The sequence below is a fragment of the Clinocottus analis genome, unplaced genomic scaffold (assembly GCF_023055335.1).
Source record: "Clinocottus analis isolate CAN_PGR_092001 unplaced genomic scaffold, fCliAna1.0.p SCAF_2, whole genome shotgun sequence".
Lineage (NCBI taxonomy): Eukaryota > Metazoa > Chordata > Actinopteri > Perciformes > Cottidae > Clinocottus > Clinocottus analis.
In genome coordinates this window covers 1,577,169-1,600,717 of record NW_027175931.1, presented here as the reverse complement: position 1 = coordinate 1,600,717, position 23,549 = coordinate 1,577,169, and the positions used below count along the sequence as shown (strand labels likewise).

At 42.6% G+C, this 23,549-nt stretch overlaps 4 protein-coding genes across 4 annotated transcripts in view; 1 reads left to right on the top strand and 3 right to left on the bottom strand.

Moving 5' to 3' along the window:
* lrrc75a (leucine rich repeat containing 75A) overlaps nucleotides 1–7,741 on the bottom strand; it is a 29,348-nt gene extending 21,607 nt beyond the window's left edge. The window contains exon 1 of the mRNA XM_068584751.1: nucleotides 6,735–7,741. Within this exon, the coding sequence (XP_068440852.1) occupies nucleotides 6,735–7,007 (273 nt within the window). The 5' untranslated portion in view covers nucleotides 7,008–7,741. The remainder of the gene's footprint in view (nucleotides 1–6,734) is intronic.
* A 1,464-nt stretch (nucleotides 7,742–9,205) lies between these two features.
* On the bottom strand, nucleotides 9,206–15,273 carry poldip2 (polymerase (DNA-directed), delta interacting protein 2). Its single transcript, XM_068584767.1, has 11 exons — nucleotides 15,057–15,273; nucleotides 12,430–12,505; nucleotides 12,166–12,263; nucleotides 11,971–12,070; nucleotides 11,193–11,268; nucleotides 11,003–11,110; nucleotides 10,473–10,609; nucleotides 10,345–10,371; nucleotides 10,077–10,202; nucleotides 9,837–9,916; nucleotides 9,206–9,747 (listed from the first exon to the last, which is right to left on the bottom strand). The coding sequence occupies exons 1-11, from the start codon at nucleotides 15,233–15,235 to the stop codon at nucleotides 9,633–9,635; spliced, it is 1,122 nt and encodes a 373-aa protein (XP_068440868.1). The 5' UTR covers nucleotides 15,236–15,273; the 3' UTR covers nucleotides 9,206–9,632.
* On the top strand, nucleotides 15,108–18,120 carry tmem199 (transmembrane protein 199). Its single transcript, XM_068584760.1, has 6 exons — nucleotides 15,108–16,113; nucleotides 16,457–16,530; nucleotides 16,629–16,718; nucleotides 16,825–16,867; nucleotides 16,980–17,092; nucleotides 17,647–18,120. Exons 1-6 carry the CDS (start codon nucleotides 15,930–15,932, stop codon nucleotides 17,740–17,742), a joined length of 600 nt encoding a protein of 199 aa, XP_068440861.1. The 5' UTR covers nucleotides 15,108–15,929; the 3' UTR covers nucleotides 17,743–18,120.
* Nucleotides 18,121–20,824: 2,704 nt separating this feature from the next.
* On the bottom strand, nucleotides 20,825–22,566 carry sebox (SEBOX homeobox). Its single transcript, XM_068584755.1, has 3 exons — nucleotides 22,452–22,566; nucleotides 21,694–21,908; nucleotides 20,825–21,517 (listed from the first exon to the last, which is right to left on the bottom strand). The coding sequence occupies exons 1-3, from the start codon at nucleotides 22,558–22,560 to the stop codon at nucleotides 20,825–20,827; spliced, it is 1,017 nt and encodes a 338-aa protein (XP_068440856.1). The 5' UTR covers nucleotides 22,561–22,566.
* Nucleotides 22,567–23,549: the final 983 nt, after the last annotated feature.

Below are 23,549 nucleotides of genomic sequence, written 5' to 3'. Positions count from 1 at the left end.
TCTTGGCCGACGTCCAATTAGATGAAGAGAAATCTTTCACATTTCACACAGACAGCGGACATGAAATGAGTCCCGAAAACTTCTGATGAAATGTTGACATTTATAAAAAATACGAGTGGAAGCTCATTAAAAAAATACAGAGAAGGTTTGGCTCGCCAAAAATAATCGTCATTCACAATGTTTCATGTTTTAAAGCTGCATTATCTCTCCTGACCACCAGGGGGCGACTCCTCTGGTTGTATAGAAGTCTATGCTTCATGTGTTAAAGCTGCATTCTCTCTCCTGACCACCAGGGGGCGACTCCTCTGGTTGTATAGAAGTCTATGCTTCATGTGTTGAAGCTGCATTCTCTCTCCTGACCACCAGGGGGCGACTCCTCTGGTTGTATAGAAGTCTATGCTTCATGTGTTGAAGCTGCATTCTCTCTCCTGACCACCAGGGGGCGACTCCTCTGGTTGTATAGAAGTCTTCATGTGTTAAAGCTGCATTCTCTCTCCTGACCACCAGGGGGCGACTCCTCTGGTTGTATAGAAGTCTATATAAGTGACTCTACTTCTCTCTTGATGTATTCCCTCAGTAAACATTGTAAACATGAGTTTATGTCTCAGTCTCTAGTTTCTAGTCTTCTTCTATACAGCATGATGTTCATTTAGTACTTTATGGTCTGTTAGAGTCAAACAGACCATAATAAGGGGACGCTTTAGGGGCGGGGCTACCAGGTGATTGACAGGTCGCTCCGTCACTCCTCAGTCCACACACGCTAACGTTCATTCAAAGGTTGCAAAAAGCCTTTGTGTAAAAGATTAATTTTGTTTATTCCAAAGATCTAGAATGAACCTGAATTATAATATTTTAATTCACTATATTCTGATTGGTGCTTTGTTGACTTTGTGAGTGCTGCTGAGCCACAAACACTCAGTTGTGGGTCTGTCTTCTTGTCCACGCCGCTGGTTCCGTCTGTATTAGTGAAAGCGCGTTCAGTCTGCAGGTGAGTGGAGCTCGTTGAGTCTGAGGATGGATTTCTGTGTTTGTTCAGGGTCGTTTAACGCAGACAGTTAAGTGGCAACGAGGCCAAACAATTTGAGAGAGAGAGAGAGAGAGAGAGAGAGAGAGATGACTCACCGAGGTTTCCATGCTGCCTATTGTTTTGCGTCGGAGGCGCTTTGACCGAATGACACACACATAAATCAGTATTTTCAGAAGGGAGCGATATTAATAGCAACACGGCGGATTAGAGAAACCTCCGATTAGTGCGACAACAGGTGCGTTCAATGTCCCGTTGTTTCCAGTTGACATCACGCCACCGCACAAGATGCATTGTGGGTCTTTAAATGGTCTCTTCCACTACCAAAGACTGGGGACTCGTCACTTCTATGGCTATAAAACGATCTGTTTGAGTCCACTTCTTCTCTTTTTGATCGCTTCCTATGTTCAGTTTACTTTAATTTAATAATGTGAAGAATTAAAAGGAAGAGAGATACCGCTCTGGGACTTGTGCGTTATTTTGTGTTGATTCTGGCGGCCCCTGTGGACAAAGGCGGTACTGTTCTAGGTTTACGAACCAGCAATTAACCCCGTCCAGATCTTAAAACTAACACAAACAATGTTGTTTGCAATGTCGACACCAATGGGATTCACTCTCAAGAGAAGCCGTGCAATATTAACAACCTCATGAAATAAACACGACGGGGACAGAATAGAAACGTCTACTTCTTGGACGGACACACACACACACACACACACACACACACACACACACACACACACACAGGGTTAAAGTGTGGGCTTTTCTTTCATTAGAAAGCACCGCCCACACTGATGAGAGCCGCTCAGCATCAAAGCGTCCAGGTGAACAAAGACGGAGACAAAAACAGAAGGGCTCTTGGGTAAATTACAGGAAATGGCAACCGGGGGCCAAAGGACCATATATATATATATATATATATATATATATATATATATATATATATATATATATATATATCTGAAGCCGGCGTCGACCTTTCTTAAAGATCACGTCTGTACCCGACAGACTCGTCCTCCTCCGACATGATGAAGGACCGTCCACAGCTGAAGGAGGATTGTTGTTATTCATATTTCCATATTAAAAGGTCTGATTCTTTTCACCTGATTAAACCTCTTCTCAGGTTGACATTTATCACATGAAGCGATGGCCGCGTTCCAGTTAGTTGGTCCTGGTGTCACTGCCATGGCTCTCTGCCGGTGATGGAATTAACCCGCAATTTATGTTTGATAGTTTCACTTAAATGGATATGACAAATGAAAATGTCTGCAGTGGAAACAAAAGGTCTTTCTACGAATCTGAGGTGACATCATGGGCGGAAAAAAGCTTTAACATGAATGAATATAAATTCATGGCTTAAAACAATCTTATATAAAGTGTAATATTGGACCCTGTGTGCTGTTCAAGGCAGAAATAACACAACAAAAATATTTTTGCAATCATCACTTGAAAGCATGAATGTACGCAAGGTGATAAAAACCTTTTTAAATACTTTAGTGTTTCATTTTTAGCTCTTTACTTAAGATTCTATTAAACTAATTGGGTTGATAATAATGAGAATAAATATGAATATCGTCAGTATTGTAACTTTTTCACAAGGCGATTCGTTCAATTTTAGGAAAGAGAACACACTGCCATGAGCATTGAATCTAATTCAGAAGAAGAAGAAGATTGATGAGTTCTTTGTACGTAAACTATTATTTAAAAAACCGGATTCCTGCGACTTGAGAATAAAAACAGCATCACAGAACACGATACATCGTGATACAACATTTTCTTGCACCATCAAATAATAATCCATGGAGCATCAGAGTCTACCGTGAATGTTTCTTGATATATTAGTTTTAAAGGTTTAGAAGCAACTTGTGAGATGAAAGTGAAAGTAATATTTTAGCTGTGTGACGTCGCTCATTATCAATCTGAGGCTTTAACAAGCAGATTCGCCACGAAGCCTCATGTACACTTGTAAACACTGTATACATTGTTTACGTCACTACGAGGATCTTTCCTCTTGTGTTGATTCTGGCGCCCCCTGTGGACTAAAGTGGTAGTGTCTCCCAGCACCAGGGTCCCTTTAGAAAACCTCTCATTTTACTGCAGCAGGTCTGGAGTCTGGTTCTCTCAGTCCTGGTTCTGGTTCTTTCGTTGCCTCCGTTTATTTTAAAGATCGGCAACGTTAGCGTACGGAATGTAGTTACCGATTGTAGCTAATTACGGCCTGAGCGATGTGCCATATGGCGACATTTTTATTGAGCATCCGAGTAAGTGACAGCGCACAGACACGGGCTCATGTCTTTGTGCAACGGCTGTACTCAGAGGAGCTCAGACCCGCGGGGCGGCGCTCGATTCACGAGCCGAATCAATGAGAAACCGCCGCCATGCGGAGACGCCGCCATGCGGAGACGCCGCCAGCGCCGACGAGCACGAAGACAAAAGAGGAGTGATGTGCAGTCAACCGTACAAAGCACGGAAAAGGTTGTCCGCCTCATGCGGCCGTGACTTTTAAACAAAAGAGATTTAGCGGTTCAGCAGAGAGGAAGACGAAGATGCAAAGTGTTTCTCAAACTCAGTGAAAAGCGACTAAAAAAGGAGGGAAACGGCGGCGGTTCATCAGGAGAGCAACAAGCAGAACATCCACCTGCTGGTGGAGTCACGAGGAAGATACTCGTCTTCTTTTTGTTCTCACAAAAGAATCAAAAGAAACCAACAAGAGCAGACGAGGAGTTTCCCACCGGTCATCGGTTAGCGGTCGAGTTAATTGAAGGGCGGTGATAAAGATGGCCGCCTCCTCGTTAGCGCTTAACAGCTCCGGCTTGATTAATCAATGTCTATTTGGTGCTGCTGGTTACCGCTAACAAGCTCTTTTTCTTCTTCTTCTTCTTCTTCTTCTTCTTCTTCTTCTTCTTCTTCTTCTTCGTCGTCGTCATTCCCCCTCTTTAGGGTGTCTCCTAACGTCTCTGTGTCGTTCTTCTTCTTCTTCTTCTTCATCGTCTGTCGTCTCCATGTGCCTCTCGGTGTGACCCGTCCGTCATGCTGTTCTCCTGCAGCCGAGCGTGAAGCTGACTGATGGTTATGTCACCGGAGCTCTTTTGCAATCTTGTGTTCGTGACCCCGACATGTGTTTTTTTTTCACCCTCCGGCGCTTGAGGCCGAATCCACACTATTACGTACCGAGGTTGTTTTTCTATAAAGAACTCTGTTCTCGTGATACTGGGCAGGCGAGTACCTGTGTAGACAGGAAGCAGATCGCTGGTTGGGACGTTTGAAAGAGTTCTCTAGTCGTCTTTAAAACGAGGGCTTGATGTTTGAGATGTTCCTCTCTGTACTCAAATGGAAAAGGATGAACATTTACAAATCAAAGTTTACGAGACAATGGGTCATAAATTTTCTTCTTTTGCAGTTTTCTTCTTCTACAAAATAAGCAATTGATGAGAAAACAAAAAAACAAACATGAAAGTTCTCTTTTTCCGGCCATTTTGAGAGTTTAATGAACCCACAAATGTGAAGCTCCAGATCCTCAACGAGCTCAAAGGAAGAAGTTTTATAGCTTCTCTCACCAGCAGAGCTGTTTTCAGCTGCACAAGGGTTTTCAAGGATTTTCAAGGTTTTTTAAAAATGATTTTCAAGGCTTTTTAGGGGTTTAAAAATGGGTTTTGAAAGGTTTTGAAAGGGTTTGAATGTTGTTTAAGGTTTTCCAGGTTTTAAAAAAGGGTTTTAAAGGTTTATTAAAAGGGATTTTAAGAGTTTCTAAGAGGTTTTCAAGTTTTTTTTAAAGGTTTTTAAGAGTTTTAAAAGGTTTTTTTCACTCATACATTATTAAACACAATGTACCAACAGAGCGATGCTGCTGGAAATAGGCTTCTATACACCTCTATAGATATTTCATTAAAAACCAGACGTTTCCATCTAGAATAGTCTTTTACCACATTAACAATGTTGAGAGTGTATTTATGAATCATTTTATGTTATCTTCATTAAAAATAACTGTGCTTTTCTTTAAAAAATAAGAACATTTCTTAGTGACACCAAACGTTTGAACGGTATTGTATGAAAAAGCTGAATGTAACTGAGCAACAGCGGCTCCTAGAGGTCGTGGGAGCTCGACCCGCTGGATCAAAGTCGTCTCCTTCTCTGGAGACGCTACAGCGCTGCGAGGAGACGAGGAGACGAGGAGACGAGATGAGGAGACGAGGAGATGCGTTAAGTTTGTAAATTGTTGTGCAAAGTCGCCTGACGACGGGAGAAGTGGTCCACTAAGTGCCGCCGGAGGCTTCAGGGTTCACCACGAAGTGTCCCAGCGGCACGTCAACGAGACCGTAATGGAGGCAACGGGGGAAAGGAATGAAAAAGCCTGAATCTCTTACGATGAGGCAGTAAACGTCTTTGTTTATGTCTCCTCTGCGCCTTATTGGCCGAGGAGGCCTGACAATGTGTTGTTGTTGTTGATGAAATGAGGGAAATGAGTCACTTCCTGTTTTCCTTTTGCTTGAAGGTCTGGGGTCAACACATTTAACGTTTAGTTCTCAGACGTATATAAATATATATTTTAAGTCAGTAAACGCTTTTAAGTGTCTTAAAAAAAAGACGACTCGCTTCCAGAAGGACGAGCCGGGTACGATGTCCACCGAGAGGGAAGTTCAGCGCTCACTGAAGCGGGAACCAGTTTGTCATTTTCCACCTGAGAGACTCTTCCCCCCCCCCCCTCGCTCCCCCTCCTTCTTATAACGGAGATGGATGAAGAGCCGTCCTTCGTCTTCCGTCTTGTTTTTTTCCCATCGATTCGAGGATTAACGTTCCAAACGATAAGAAAAGCGGAACACAAACAGCATCTCCGAAGCCCCGAAGAATACGCTGTGAAAGCAGAGTGTGAGTGTGTGTGTGTGTGTGTGTGTGTGTGTGTGTGTGTGTGTGTGTGTGAATGTGTGTGAGTCATAGGGGGATAAACAATGGCAGCATATGGATGGCGTCTCCTCCCTCCTTCATCCCGGTGACGATCACATACTAGCTTCACGTTGGTTCTTCTCTTTACGCTTCACGTCCTCTCAGCTTCGACTAATCCTCCACTTCAACTCGTGGCTTTTTCTATTTTTATTTTATCTTCCTGCTTCTCTTTTTGTCTCTTTCATGCCTCAGAAGACGCAGAGATGCTGTATAGATTGTACACTAGCAGTGTTTCATGTACGTCGACTACCTTTTATCATATAAACTGTTATGCAAATGCAAAATAAAACCCTTTTTGTTGTCTTTCTCAGTCGATAAGTTGCTCAAACTTCAGCATTATTTCTTCAGCATTTCATTAAAACAAAGTATTGAGATGAGATGCATTATTATGCATTATAGCTGCTCTACCGCTTTCGTCCACAGGGGCCGCCAGAATCAACCGAAAATGAAAGTTCCTCGTGATGTGACTTTTATATATCGGGGATAGCGTTGTAAAGTATTTTTTTGAGGGGGGGTGGGGGGTCCATCTGGTGGGTCAAGGCCCCTAAATACAGCAAACCTGCGTATAGCTGAAGGCCTGCCAGGGCCAAGCAGAGCACTTCATCAAGCGCTGATTGGGTTTAAAGCCCGAGTCTGGCTTCTGTTTCTGCAGCAGCGCTGACATCAACCAGCATAATGAAGAGAGGGCGGGATGTTGCGGTGACCTCGTGACCCCTGGGAGTCTCTCTCTCACACACACACACACACAGACACACACAGTCCACTGTACCTGGCGCAGGGTCTTGAGCATCTCCGTGGCCTCGTCCTGCTTGCCCTGCTTGGCCATCAGCATCATCTCCTGGATCATGCCGATGCGGCGCTGGTACGGCGGCGGCGGCGGCGTCCCGGTCCCGCCGCCGCCGCGGCCCAGCCGGTCCCCCGACTTCAGCATGAGGGAGGCCAAGATGTCGCCCCGCTCCTTGGTGGGCGTCCGCCTCCAGCCGTGCAGGGGGCTGCCGGCCCCCCCGGCCTCGTGGCCGCCCTTGGCCTGCTTGGCGCCCATAACGGAGGCGACGACAACCAACACAAAAAGGGATGTGTGTGGTGCAAACGACAACAACAACAACAACAAAGCTGTGTCACACCGGGCTGAGTAGTGTTTGAGGAACTTGGCTCTTCATCACAGTTACAGGGAGAGGAAAAAGGTTCAAGAGAGGGATGTTTTTTTTGGGGGGGGGACTTGTTATAATCCTAGAGGACGGAGGATGCGCGTGCATGAAGGGGGGTGGGGGGACAGCAAGGTCCGCGTGCGGGACCCCCCTCCTGTCTCCTGTCCTGCGTGCTTGGCCCGTCTGCAGCCTCCTATCCCGAGCGCAACTTCACCCAAATATTTACCTCCCCGACAAAAACAGCTGTTATCCACAAAAGCCCAGAGGAGGAAGAGGAGGAGGAGGAGGAACCGCACGGCAGGAGGTGGCGCATGAAGCAGGGCATGGCTGTGTTTAAGGTCTCCTGTCAGACCCCCACCACCCCTCCTCCTCACCCCGCACTGCCCCGTCCTTCCTCGCGCTCACGCAGGGACGTGAAAACAGCCGCATTCGTCCTTCTCCAAGGCGGAGCCTCCATCCGGGGCAGGAAGCCGCCGCATCGGGGCCGTCAACGTGACGCTCTGGCCGGGTCGCGCCTCGACAGGACGCGGGTGGAGGTGCTGGTGGTGCTGCTGGTGGTGCTGGGTCGTGCTGCTGGTGCGGGGCTCTGCTTTCAACCTTCTGCCGGGACTGAATTATGTATCGCAACCCCTCCTGTTCCACTGAATGGCGGGCGCGCGCAGCGAGTGCACGCCACGGAGGAGAGGGAGGAGCGAGAGCAAAAGTTTTTGTGTGCCAAACTCCGCTCATTAATGTGTCAATTTAATGTTTACACGCGGAAATATTCACGTTTTCAAGATGATTCTGACCTGAAGCGATCATGTTGGGTCGTTGAGTGAAATCGGCTCATAAATGGACGTCAAAGTATAAATTAATTAAAAACATATCTACAATATAAACTTTAATTTGTTTTATCTTTAATAGATATTTATTATTTATATGTATTTATGTAATTGATGAGATTGTTTGGACTTAAAGGTGAATTAAATAAATGCTTTATAATGTTATATTGTCGACATTTAAATTAAGTAAAGTTTTAAAAAGTTAATTTATAAATAGCCTCCAGTGCTTCTGTCTGCAGATTCGACTGTCAAAAGAGGCTCATTTAATCACATTTAATCACATATTTAGCACAGGAAAAAACACTTATGCTTAAAATGCTTATGTGAAATAAAATGTAAAAAAAGATTTTAAAAATGTTTCACCTGATTTGAGTGAAAATGATTTAAAATCTATTTAATAAAGTGAAAGGTTTCATGTTCAATGCAGTAAATGTGGTCACGTGTTAAACAATATTGATTATTGACTCACTGCCCTCTGGTGGGCTGATGGAGGTTATACACACACATACTGTACAGTATGTGTGTTATAGTACATTAAAAAACGTTTTTTCCACAGACATCATTCGAGCTGCATGTTTGAGTCTGAAGAACTAAAAACAAACATTGTCAACATGTACTTTTCAAAAAAAAACTTTATTGGTTTTGTCTTTAATTACATTTCTATTTACAGTAACATTTCACCTTCAACTCACACGGAAAGAAAGACGCGCAACATCCAGCCTCTGTCTGTGTGTGTGTGTGTGTGTGTGTGTGTGTGTGTGTGTGTGTGTGTGTGTGTGTGTGTGTCTCAAAGACTGTGACCTTCTTTCCAGCAAACAAAATACTTTTGGTTTGTCAACTTTCCCCTTTTGAGTTATTGAAGTGTAATTTGGATGATAATCATTATTCAGTTCTTTGAGTCACCGATGAAAAGAAAACAACTTTTGGAGTCGACGGGGATCTAAAGTGATCTGAACATCACATAAATGATGTAATTACACAACAGCACTCGCTCCCTTTAACATCTTTATGGCAATAAACGAGTCAATTAAATGTTTTATAGAGAAACAAAAAGGTTGAATATTCTGCAAAATGTAGATTTAATTGAACACGTCTTGTTTCTAAAGCATCTAAAAAACTAATTGACTTTATTAATAACATGTAAATAGTGTTTTTGATCAGTGAACCTTTATTGCGCAAACTAAAATTATTATTATTATTTTACTTAAAAATCAATTGTTTGGTTTCATTTTGGACGAACTAAACCGGAACCAGAAGCACGAAGAAACGCAGCAGGGACTCGAGCTACGAGTGTTTTTACTTATGAATTCAGATGGAAATAATTATTATAATAATATTAACAACATGGAAGAGGAGTTAGTGACGCGTTAATCCGACATGGAGCATCCTGCTGCAGTTCTTTGCTCTTTCCATTGAACCCAGCAGGAAATATTCCCATATTAATAATAATCATAAAAACAACCGGCTCAATATTTCAGCTACTGGACTCCGCCCCCTCCTGTGTAGACTCCGCCCACTCTCACATAGACTCCGCCCCGTCCCTCGTCTCCTGGAGCGAAGACGCACACGAGGCCGCCGACAACTCGTCAGAGCGGTGACGTGAGGTCGCTCTCTATGAAACTGCATCAGACTGTCTGAAGGCGGCGCTACAGGAGGGGGAGGAGCTCTACGTGAGGGGGAGGAGCTTAGGAGGAGCAGTTAGAAAGTGTAGCCAGCAGGGGGCGCTTTGTCGTCTTTGTTGCTCTCCAGAGAGAACGGAGGGATGCGGACGTCAAAGTGGGAACCGTCTGTCCTCTCGATGCGGAACGTCCCCCTGGAGGAGGGGGGGGGAGAAGAGAGAGAGACGTTAGGCCTCCCCAGAGCAGCAGGGGGCGCTGTGGCTCATGTGAACAGCTGACTCACCACATGTGTCCGCTGGGCGCCTGCAGAGACACGTGGCTGCTGTACTGGAAGGCCGGCTGCTCTTTAGACAGCACCGGCTCCTAGAGGACGCACAGCATGACGTCATGTTGGAAACACTTCAATCAACACAACGCAGTTTTAATCAAGTGTGTGTGTGTGTGTGTGTGTGTGTGTGTGTGTGTGTGTGTGTGTGTGTGTGTGTGTGTGTGTGTGTGTGTGTGAGAGAGTGTACACACTAACCCGGCCTACGACCCCTCGTCCCCGGACCGTCTCCAGCGTCCCCGACAGGCTGAAGATCCTCCAGTGTCGTTCCCTCAGCTGCACCACCTCGCTGCCCATGTTCTCCAGGCGGATGCAGTACCGCCACTGAGAACACGCAGGGAGCAGCGGTTATTATGATACTACTACTACTACTACTACTACTACTACTACTACTACTACTACTACTACTACTAGTGCTGCTAATAATAATAATAATAATAATAATAATAATAATAGTAGTGCTCACCCAGTAGACATGGGAATTCTGGGCCTCCTGAGAGAAAAGGAGAAAAAATATTTACACGTTAGCATTGACGGAAAAACAAGCAAACGGGTTTTTTGATGGGCGGAGCCAGAAGTAAGGCGGCGGCGTACCCGCATGCCCATGTAGAAGGGGATGACGGTGACCCGGATGTTCTCCGTCGTCTCCCGGTGGACGTCCGAGAGCTCCAGCCAGGGGTGGTTCTTCTCCTGCCACGCCTTCAGGGTGTCCCGGGCCGTGAACGGGGGCGCTGCAGGACGAGCACAGAGGAACGCACGCTGAACAGAGCTAACGGCCAACGTTAGCTGCAGCAGAGCTAACGGCCAACGTTAGCTGCAGCAGAGCTACCGGCTAACGTTAGCTGCAGCAGAGCTACCGGCTAACGTTAGCTGCAGCAGAGCTACCGGCCAACGTTAGCAGCAGCAGAGCTACCGGCTAACGTTATTACGAATTCAAGCTCCAGTCAAAAAGGACAATTGGGTGAACTTCACAGCAACACAGTTTGTTTTTATGCACATAACCACCTCAGATACCTTAAAGTAACAGGATAAAGATGATAGTTCATTTGCTATATTAGAAATATTCTGGTGGCTCCGGTAAAGAGGTGTGTCGTGATGAAGACGACAGGATGAAGAGCGCTTACATTTGGCGGGGTTGAACAGGAGGAAGCGCTCGAACAGCTCGTGCTGGATGGGGATCTGCTCAGCAGAGTTGTAGGGCAGGATGTCCTCGTGGCTCACGTAGTCCAGCCCTGCAGGACACAAGCAGACACACGGGGTCAGACCGGAGCCAGCCGGAGCCAGCGGCTCGGGGGCGTAGACCCGTCGGCGTACCGGGGATGGCGTACAGCGCCCTGCTGTCGTCGTGGTTCGCCAGAAACGTCACCGCCTCCGTCTGGGACCTCTGAGACTGTCAACAACAACAACAAGTCACAACCAGAGAGATTATCATTATTATGAATTCATTCTATAAATATGAATCAATAGTCATCTATTATATTTATTTGTTCATAAATGAATGAATAAATTAATGAAATAAACATGTATTTATAATTTATATTATATATATATATATATATATATATATATATATATATATATATATATATATATATATATATATATATATATATATTATATTAACTATATATATTTATTATGTATTATTTAAATACATTTTAATTAAATATATTATTTACATCTAAATATTCGTATATGTAATTAATGCAAATATAAATGTATATTAATTAATATATAAATGCATATATGTATTCATTAATTTATAAATAAAATATATTGATTATTAATATATATAATTAAAAGAAAATAATTGATGAATATATACATTATAAATTCATAGAGTCAATACATATATGTATTAATTAATATTAATTAGTACATACATAATATTAATTAATACACACATGTATTAATATCCATGCATCTATACAAATCATCCACATATTAATCCATTAATGACAGACAGTCTTTACACTGCGTGTCTAAAAAAGGCAACATGTGGTGTATTAATATTAATTTACAGTAAACTTGTTAAAGAGCAGATCATCAGGTTTCTCGGGCTCTGTGAGCTCGTGGAGGTGAAGGAGCTTACGATGTGAGGGCAGTCCCTGGTGTCGATCAGGACCTGGTAGTAGGTGTGAGTCTTCCCCTTCACCTCCTTGGAGCCGTGGGCACCGGGGGGCTCCGGTTTGCTGACGGAAAAGAAAAAAGATACGCAAATAAATATCAACAAGTAAACGAGTTTCTAAAACACGGCGGGCGTCGCGGTCCGAAGGCGGAGGGTTACCTCTCGGCGATGGGCGGGGTGACGTCCCGGTCGTACAGACGGGCGTGCCAGGGGAACAGCACGATGCCTCTGTAGCCAAACACACTGTGGAGAAACAGCTGGGGGACAAACAACAGATTCAATGAAGCAGATTACACCCACTTGACAGGATCAACGCGTCCTCACAAACATACAAGGACACGGGTGTAGCAGAGCTTGAAAACAGACCAGTGTTATAATGTGCTGTGTGTGTGTGTGTGTGTGTGTGTGTGTGTGTTCTCTCACCTGTCCCGTTTCATATTTTCCGTGCTGCTTTACAGCCTCAAACATTCCCACCGTCTCCAAAATCTTCCCTTCAGGCCTGTTCCTGCCAAACAGGCAACATCATTACACACTGCATAGACTTCTATACAACCAGAGGAGTCGCCCCCTGGTGGTCAGGAGAGAGAATGCAGCTTTAACACATGAAGCATAGACTTCTATACAACCAGAGGAGTCGCCCCCTGGTGGTCAGGAGAGAGAATGCAGCTTTAACACATGAAGCATAGACTTCTATACAACCAGAGGAGTCGCCCCCTGGTGGTCATGCAGGTTTTAAGACATGACGCTTTGGTTTCACTTTTGACAACTGGAGGTAAAAACAAACACAGGTTTGTTTACAAAACACAGACTGGAGATCAAAACAGTTTTTAAATCTCATAGAATGACAAAGATTTTTTCTTCCTCTGGAGATGATTTACTTTCATCCCTTTAAGGCAAAATCCCGCCTCCATTCAGCCGTTTAATCTCAATCAAAACTTTGACAAGATTGAATAAAACACCTCGACTTTTCAGATGTCAACAGAGAGGAATATCATTCTAATCTCTGCAGACTCACAACAACACACACACACGTTACCACAACAGCTGGTCACTTCAAATAATAACACTCATACTTGTGTTCCCTGCAAAGCTAATCTTGCAACACAGATGCATGTTGGGGGATTACGAGGTGGATCCATCGACGGTGGATTTAATATCACACCGTCGCTTTAAGGTTATTTTCTTCCCGTGTAACAACAACAACAACCTGAGCTAACCTGCTTTCACGTGTTTACAGATGAAATCTAATGATTTTTTTTCTGGTGTGTGTGCAGGACACAGACACACAGACACACAGACACACACGCCTCCCGGTGCCTTCACTGCCCGTCGGTAAACAATCGGCCTCTTCCCTCGCTTCTTCTTCTGTGGTGTTCTACCGCTGCGGCAGGAGAATAAATCAGATCTAAAAATAGCCGACGGATCTCAAACCCGGCAGCGACCTTCGGGGTCGACGACGAGAAAGGTTGGCAGCAATGAGACGGGAGATGATTACGCAACAACAACAAAAGGAGGTTACATAAAGGAAAGAGAGCAACACAAGCTGGAGCTGAATCACCAACTGCTCTTCCTCTCAGACGCTACACAAATAAACTGGTTTTCCTCCAAGATACAAAAATAATGAAAAACACACAAAGATGCACTAGTTTCTCTCAGCACCGTACACAACAACACTTTTGTTGAAAGTGTTGCGCAACCCAACTAATTCTACAGTCGACACGAGTTCACCCGCTCAACTTTATCCGGTAAATTTGCGGTCATTCGTGCCAGAAAGTGGGCGTGGCTTATCTTCGGGAAATCATTTCCCGCCATTAAAATAGCCGCCTGTTCTGCTTCACACTTGCTCTGGAAGTCCACACACACGTCGGAGCGTCGAACGTCCTCGCGTCTGGGTCCAGAAGATTCGCGTCTATGCGTGCGAGCTGAAATTGGCAACGCTTTTGCTGTGAACGCAGCACGAGACCCATCACCAAGGAGCAGCACCAAGTTACTACAAAGTCTTAAACTATAGTCGCGATGGGAAAAATAAATATAAATACAGCTTGTTCATGGTGTGTGAGGTCACATATGTTGATTTTGTCTCGTCAAACACAATAAATGTAACTAGAAGGATCAATACTGTGAATCATCAGGATAATGTCCTTCTTAAAGCTCCAAATGTTTTCTTATTTTACAGTATATAGTGGTTTTAAAGTATTGTTGGTCATATTTATCCATCATTACGCCATGTTTTTATTATTCTATTCCAGGTGTTCCAGCTGCAGGGTCCTGTGCCGGGCAACAGTGATGATGTAAAGTGTCGCAATACTTTTACACAAAGAAGCTCTCGTGTTAATATCTTATTCACTACCTCGGGTCGTATGGAGCGATCGAAAGCAAACGTTGCAACGAAGAGGAGAGATTTGTGTGAATAAGGGATTGAAACACATGATGAGTTACGTCATGTGTAATATTAGTACAAAACTCAAGTATAGGGGAATAATTTACAGGGGAAAAGGTAAATCTCGGGACCTTTAAAGAAATAAAAAGTTCAGATAACCTTCTTTAAGACTAAGCCACTAAACAAGTACAAACATGGCCGACTCGACAAAGAAACAGGTAGAAAATACCTTCATACATGTTAGATAAGTATTGCATAATCTAAGGTGCATATATAACACATCTTTAAAGAGTGGTTACAGGTAAATAAGTACTTTTTAGTAAAGAATATTTTGAATTCTGCATCTATAATACATTATATACAGTTGTTACAGTAAAAATGGTGCGTAAATAAAAGTGCTGTTTAGTAGTTAAGTGTTTCAATACAACAAAAACAATCAATAAACTGCTAAAATTCTGATCGTTGATTATGTTAAGATCCTGTACAGGTTGTTGCAGCTCCATTAATTATTTAAATGATCAATAATCGTTTAAATCACCTAAAAACTAAAAAGAGCAGTCAGCCAGGAGGCGGCGAGATCAAAAGACGCGCTCGTGTCACGTGGTCCGTCTAGAGTTCAGCTGTCAGCGCGTCTTTGAAGGCCGCCATCTTTCAGGGGACGCACGCTTACCGTGACGACATGAACCTCTTCTGCTGCTGGACGCCGCCCGGCAGTGCGCAGGCGCGGCATTGAACCCGCGGTCGGAACCCCTCAAAACCGTCGGCGACGCTCAAAAGTCTGTGCGCGTGCTTCCTGTTGTATGTACCGACGGCGCTCAGAAAGCCTCGGCGCAACGCGCAGGCCGCCATCTTTACAGACAAACAGTAGGGGCGGGCACGCTCACGTACACGTGCTCGTACTTTTACAGCAAGCGGCGTAACGACGCTGCGTTCATTGACCGACAGACAGAATCGTATTTACGACAATTTTATGCTAAACCTGAATTTATCTGTTCTTTTTCTGAAACAGGCAGCCGTCATATTAAGCGTATGACAACAAAAATAATAGTGACGTCTTCAGTTTGATTAAGTAATTTTCGTGGGCACATATCTCTCTAAGGAGCAGATGTGATAAAAAATAATGTAGACATTAAGTGAAAAAAAATTCTAAACCTATTTAGTTTGACACCAATGCACTGTCTATATTTATATATGTATATAGTGTTATATGTATATGTTTTTTTGCACGTTACTCCTGTAAAAAGAAACAACAACTCGACTCTTGGAGTTTGAGAGGAGACCGTGAAGGCACCGAAGGACCTCACGTGACCGACCTTTCAGTTGAACGTGGAATAAAACATTATTTTCTACTCGTTATTAAATATAATCCGTTTATAAAGATTACAAAAGTGATTCAACAGCACAAAATACATTTAAAAAAGCCTAACAATAATGTAAATATTTTCCCAGTCGGGTCACATGAGCGAACACGTCATCGTGTCACGAGACAAACTGTGTCGCTTGAAAATCCCACTTCCGGGTTCAGAATAAACGTTTTAAAAACATGGCGTCTGCGTTCGTCCTCGGGGATAAATCCGTAAAGAAGTTGACGGAGCTGTTGGAGAAGAATGACTCGCGTTTGCCCGAAAGGTTGAGAGAAGAACTGGAGGAGAGTTTTAGGAAACCGGAGCCGAGGACGATGTCGTTCCGGGCGGCGAGGACGCTGCAGAAACACCTCCTGGAACAAGGTCTGTATAAATAAATACTAACAGTATTCACAATAATATATATATATATATATATATATATATATGTATATATATATATATATATATATATATAGTGCATTTTTCTTATATTCAATTTATTTGTATATATTGGGAACTGGTTATGTTATTTCTTACTATTTCTTACTTGTATGCCGGAAAAAAAACAAACTATTTGTCTATTTAATCCGCAGTACTTGTTATTTAATCCCCAGGATATAGTTTCATGTCTCGTTGTTGTACACAGGCTGTACTTGCTGACCTAAAGCTCTGCAGTAAAGTGATTCAAAGTCAATAATAATGTAAATATCTTGTCTCCCTGCAGGGCGTCCTGTGTACCTGCACCAGCTGCTGGACGGCAGCTCGCTGCACCTGCCCCAAGTCCTGAAGCCCCCCAGGGTAAGTCTCACCTGGTGACGCGTTCACGGCGCGTAGGAAACGTGAAGGTACTGAGAGGAACGTTCTAGACTACTGACCCGCTGACCTCCTTCCCTCAGAACCCCGAGCTCGTCGCTCGCCTCGAGAGGATCAAAAACAAGCTGGCCAACGAGGAATACAGCAGGATCACCCGCAACGTCAACACGCAGGTGCGTCGCTTTGTTGACGTCAGAATGACCTTCGTCAAGGTCGAGGTGGGACTCCATGCTCTGGTCTGTGTTTCTAGTGATAAATATATGTATGGTTTGTCTTCAGGAAATCAGCCGCAGTGGAACGTTAGCAGATTTTGGACGAGAAGGTGAGAAAGTGTTTTATTTTTATTATATAAACACAGAGGTGGAGTTATGAACACGTTAAGCTGACTATCTTCTTCTTCTTCTTCTTCTTCTTCTTCTTCTTCTTGGCTCCAGTGCGGTCGGTCAAGGCGGTGGTGGCGACCGTGTTCAACTTCCTGGTTACGGTGGTCGCTGCGTTCGCCTGCTCGTACATGGGGAGTCAGTACCTGTTCACGGACACCGGGGCGGTGAGGCAACGCCCAACCAGACAACTCATTTAAATGTGACGATGTCGGACATATTATCGGCCCAGAGCACTGTTTTTTTGTTTTGTTTGTCCTGTTGTTCTTATTTTTAAATCATCCTTGAATCCTTTACACAGAGTACCTTGTCCGGACAGTGTTTTCTTCTTTTTTAGCTAACGTTTTTTTTAGCTAACGTTTTTTTAGCTAATGTTTTTTAGCTAAGGTTTTTTTAGCTAACGTTCTAATAAATATCAACTTAAATTCAGATATAAATGAATTTTTAAAAATGGTGGTAAACTTTAGTTTAACTTCTTACATTTCTAACTGAATGTCGTTATGTAACATGTGAGAATTACTGCTGTAAAGTATTTACACATGTAAAGAATATTATACGTGTTCACGTGGTTTCAGTATAAATTATGACTATTATATGGCGACCGGAGAAGAAAGAGACCGAACCAAGACGCAGACGTTTTACTACTTTGTTTGTTTTCCCCTAAAAGCGACCTAACTCTGTCTTGTTTGTTTGTTTGTGTGTTTGTTTGTGTGTTTTCCAGCGAGTGTTGGCGGCGGTGATCGCTGCGTCCGTCGTCGGCCTCGCCGAGCTGTACGTGTTGGTCCGGACCATGGAGGGCGAGATGGGGGAGCCGTAGCGCCCAAAAGGAACGAAAGGTTCAGAGATTTCCCAAAGCGACGCTGAAGGGAAGCGGGAAGACTTCACAGGATTTGGAGTCAGTTCAAAACGACTGAATATCTTTTTCTTTGTGAGGAAAAGACTTCAGATTTTATCCGACGGTCCAGCTTCCTGTAGACGAACAAGTCACCGTGTCCCGAAACACACGAACCCTCCGGGGAGGAACTTCTCGCTCAGAGACTCGGACAGACGGACCGTCGGAGTCGGGGAATCGAACCGCCGGCCTTGTGGCGGTTTTTAATTCTGTCAAAAATTATATTTCTTATTTATTCATAGTTGTAAATACAATTTATTCCATTCAGTTCTGTGATGTATTTTGTGTTCAATAAAGTCAGTTTTGTGGTAATTTCCTCATAAAGTTTCTCCTGTTTGCTCTTTGTTCATGTTTATGCTTATGACCCACAAATGTTAGGGAAATGCGTCAGGGAGAAGAAAAAAACAATTTGTCATGAAAGAGTGTAAAAAAAATTGATAATTCAGAAAGAAAATTGTATTAAAAGTAAATTAGACAAACAGCTCCTTTAACACAAACTTATCAGTTATTGTTTTATTACACGTCTCATCTATTACTATGTATCTACTATTATCTATATACAAGTATTTATTATTCTCTTACTAAGTATCTATAACTATACTATTATCTATTAATGTGTATACAATATATTAGATATCTGCTATAATCAACTAATGAGTAACCATTATCCATTACTAAGTATGTAATATTATCTATTACTATTTATATTCCCTAATAACAAGTATCTATCACTAAATATACTATTACCTATTAATAAGTATGTCCTATTATTGAGTATCTATAACTAAGTATACTATTATCTATTAAGTCTGCTATAATCTATTCATAAGTTATAAGTATATAATATTATCTTTCTATTATCTCATACTAAGTATCTATATTACTAAGTATCTATTAATGAGTATCTATTTTGGTTATTTGTTAATCAGTTGCTAAATAAATATAAAATATCTATAAAATGTGCCGTCAGTTCACTAAAAGATAGAAACGAGGTCCCTGAAGGAGAAACGTTGAATATTAATTTGAGTTTAATCTATTAACTGTTAACAATAAACAAAATGTAGAACATCTGCACCTTTATCCTTTAAGATGTATCATTTAATAGTAAATAAAAGTATTAGTTGTACTTCTCTTGTTGTTTCTAAACCTCCAGCTGGCAGCATCATAATAATAATAATAAAAATACAGTTACTACTTTATCATTTCATCTGCAGCTGACAGATGTGCTGATGCTTCACTTCTCGCTGCTTTAAAGTGAATTAAAGAGGCGGAAAAACAAACCGTGATATGAAGACTTACAACAACACCACGTGTCTTATTTCATACGCTGATCCCTTCCTCACAGTCAGATTCATATAGTATTATTAATATTTTTGGTAAACTATCCCATCCTCCTCTTCGTATCAGAAGATTAAAAAGATGTAACTACATCTGGAATACAAAAAAATAAATAAAAAGTATCTTCCTAAGATCTGAGATTTGACACCCGGATTAAAGGTTTACTGAAAGATTATTCGGTATTAAAGATGATTATGATATGCGGAGATCTCTGTCATATCTGCCTCTGTATTACACCGCTCATGTAATATTTCAAAACTTAAATCCAGGCAGAATTACAGCGTCCGTAAGCTGATGGAGCCTGAGCTCCGGCTTTAATTCTTCTTGTTCGCATACTTACAGTATCGGAAATATATTTTGACTCAGAAAATAATTATGTCTGTCATGGTATCTTTACCACAGAGGAATCATTTTAATCAGGATGCTTTGGGAGATAATACTCGCGGGGTCGTGAAGCATTAAAACATGCCGCGGGGGGAAAAAGAGAATAATAATAAAAAAAACAGGAGCTGAAAGAATTCATGTCAAAGAGAAAAATAATAAATAACATCGAGACGACGAGAGACACACAAACAGCTTTTTAAACGCACAACTCTTCACGTATTTGACAGATTCTTGGGCTCAGTTTTCTGACCCCCTAACCTCAGAGTACTTTCATCTGATAAAACATGTCCTCTTTGTCACTTAAAGCATCTTTTTTTGAAATATTAGGACCTAAAATACAATCCAACAAAGCATTAGCATGTTAGGAAGGAGTTTCAGTCCAAAACAAATGAGTAGTTGGGTTTAAAAATTAAAAAAATTACGTATTTTATTTTTTACGGTTTCCGGGTTACGGAAATTTTTCAAGGGTTACGGTGACGCAGAACTTTAAATGAATGAAATCAACAAGAACAATAAATGTGAAATTTCAAAATACTTATGTTCAATATTGCTGTGAATGGAGGTAAAGTCTGATTTGAGGCTAAAATGTTATTTTCCACTTAATTGTTGTTTTTTGAGTCCGAAGATTAACGCAACAATTCTGACCTAAATGTCGGTTTCATTGCACAAGTCGTTTTTTATCACAGTGGCTTGCATGGATTTCTTTAATCAACGGACAATAAATGTATTTTTTGGGGCTTAGTGCCGTGTAGGCTCTTCATATTGGAGAAATCTCCCAAAACAACACAAATTAAAACAATCGCAATGGACAAATAGCACTACAGGAAAGAGGATAGATATGTATTTTTTGAAGGGGACTGTCCCTTTAAATGAACGGACGCTCGTAAATAAACGATCCAGTGATCCGACATAACCCCAAAAAATGTTTACTATACTTGTCAATTTAAATGAAGGTTATTCACGGTTGAAAAGTGGAGTTTTACGGCAAAAAATGTATTTGTCATTTTTATGTTTGTTAATATTTACAGGTTGTGGTAAAGGTGTTTAACAGAAGCAGAGTTTAAATGGTTTAAATTTGTGTCTAAAAGTCAGATTTTAGGTTGAAAACTGAGCCCGAAACGTGAGGAACGTATTTAAAAACACGACTGGAAACACATAAAAAGACAAAACCCGACAACAACAACAACAACAACAACAACTATATGTACTGGGGAACAGCTGGAGACAACAAACAGGACGGAACATGAAGGAGTCGAGTTAAAGGTCCGGGTGATAAGTTCCTTAATCAGAATTCCAGGAAGTTGGTGACGATGGCGGCGTTGTAGATCAGGTCTGAGATGTAGCCCATGGAGGTCTGTGGTCCCGTTTGCGGGTGGTGGTGGTGGTGGTGTCCCTGGCCTTGAGCCACCTCCCAGTACACCGGCTGAGGGTGGGAAGGAACCACCTGGTCTACACCGCCCCTGTATGCGGCCTGAGAGGACCCAGAAGGAGCCGCACTCTGGGGTTTGTAGTTCCTGAAGGCCTGGTAGGACCGGGCAGAGGCCGGGTGGTGAGGGAAAGAACCAGGGAGGAACCCGGGGAGTGGCTGGCCCAGGTGCTGCTGCTGCTGCACCAGGTGCTGCTGGTGCTGCTGCCCCAGGTGCTGCTGCTGCCCCAGGTGCTCGTCCTCCCACAGACGAGGCTCCGAGGGTTTCGAGGAGCCCGGCGTGGGCTGGAGGGACGAGGAAGACGGCGGCGATGACACTGGGTTGCCGTAGATCTGGATCCAGTCGGCGTAAATCTGCGGGACGTCCTCGCAGGAGTGGTTCTGATCCGGTCGGAAGATTTCCGCCAGGGCGGTGGAGGAGAGGAAAGCGGCGGCGGACACAGGCCCGGAAGAGGAGGGATCGGCCACGCCTCGACCTACCAGGCCCGGCTTGGTGGACTTGGGGAGCCTCACGGTCTTGATGCTTCTGGCTCTTCTGTTTTGAAACCAAACCTGTGGAAAGCAGAAAGACATTTTCATTCCTGTTGATTCAGTGGTAGTGTCTCCCAGCACCAGGGTCCCTTTAGAAAACCTCTCATTTTACTGCAGCGGGGTCTGAAAAGTCTGGTCCTCTCAGTCCCGGTTCTGGGTTTCTCCCATGATGCATCGCGGCATTCAAAGGGGCTCACCTGGATCTTGCTCTCGGGGAGGTGCGTGTGCGCGGCCAGCCGCTCCCGCAGCGTGATGTCCGGGTACGGCGTCACGGAGAAGGCCCGCTCCAGCTCGGACAGCTGGGCCCGGCTGAAGATGGTCCGCTTCCGCTTCCGCTGGCCCTCCACGGGACCGGAGCCACCGGCGGGCCGGTCCGGTTCCGGCGAGGAGATCGCGCTCCCACAGCGGGCTTCTGATGAAATGAAGCGAGGGAGGAGAATTAAATAATTAATAAGAAATATTATTAATAATACTAAATAAATCAGGGGAGAGGAAGCCGAAAATTTTTAAATATTAAATAATAATAAATAAATACATATTATGAATTAGGAGCAAGGGAGAATACATTTATTCTGTATATTTAATTGTTTGAGTTTACAATAAATAAATACAAATAAATAATACAGAGCTGTTAAAAAAGCAAAACTCATACGCTCTAAAACATGTTTTTTTTTATCTTACAGATACATTTTTGGGGCAATTTGCTTTAATTATTTATTATTTTCATGTAGGCCTTATATATTTGCTTGTTTAGACACTTATTTGTATTTTTATTTAATTTGTCGGCGTGATGTTTTTTCTATTAAACGAGTCTTTGTCAAATTGACTTTAAAAAATTATATATATATATATATATATATATATATATATATATATATATATATATATATATATATATATATATATATAAATGTATTTTAAAGTGGAACAGGACACATGTGAATGATATTTTTACCTTTGCAGTGATCCAGTTCTTCGTCTTCCTCCTCTTCTTCAAATAAAGCCTTAAAATCCATCAGGTCTCTGCGTGGGTTCTGCTTCAGGAGAGAGAGACCTGAGTCCATGAACAGCATGACACCGGTCTGAGAGGAGGAGGAGGAGGAGGATGGGGAGGAAGAGGAGGGAGCGCAGGAGGAGGGGCCTTCTTATACGCCATCAGATCAGGGGGGCACCCAGCACCCACAAGCCACCACCCAGCACCCACCACCCTGCACCCAGCACCCACAAGCCACCACCCAGCACCCACCACCCTGCACCCTGCACCCAGCACCCACAAGCCACCACCTGCACACACAAGCCAGCACCCAGCACCCAGCACCCAGCACCCAGCACCCTGCACCCAGCACCCAGCACCCAGCATACCTATGGAGCCAAATTCAGGTTATGTTTTGTGTTCATTTGAAAAGAAAAGAAAAGATTTGAACCTAAAAAGATGAAGTTTTGTTGTTGAAATTCAACAATGTATTCGAAATAAAAAATAAATGTATGAGAATTGTTTGAGGGGTTAAATATAATGTTGATTCAGTTTTTGTTTTTTTTAAATAAAATGTATTTTTTTTCAGTTTTCCTTAACATATTTAATATTTTCAGCTTTCACTCTTTTTTCTTTTTCTTTAAATTACAGGTTTGAATCTTATACAAAAATATATTTTATAAAAAACAAAAACAGAACTAAATCAAAATCATATTTACGCCCCGAAGTCATACACTTTGAATACTGTACATTGTTTTTTGTTTTTTTTCAAAGTTCAACAACAAAACTTGATTTTTCAGGTTCAAATCTTTTTTCAAATGAACAAAACATAAACCCTTGATTTAGTTCCATTATATGGAGCTAAATTAATGGTGTTTCTATTGTATATATATATCTGTATATATACACGCAAACACATGTGTATACATATAAAAAAGAGAAATATATAAATATATAAACACAATGTCCACATTTTAGGTGTCAAACTGTACAATTTATTTATTTAATTTTCCATATATCTCAACATCAAATAAAAAAACAAATCACAGCATCTGTGGATGTAAATATCAGTCAGCAACA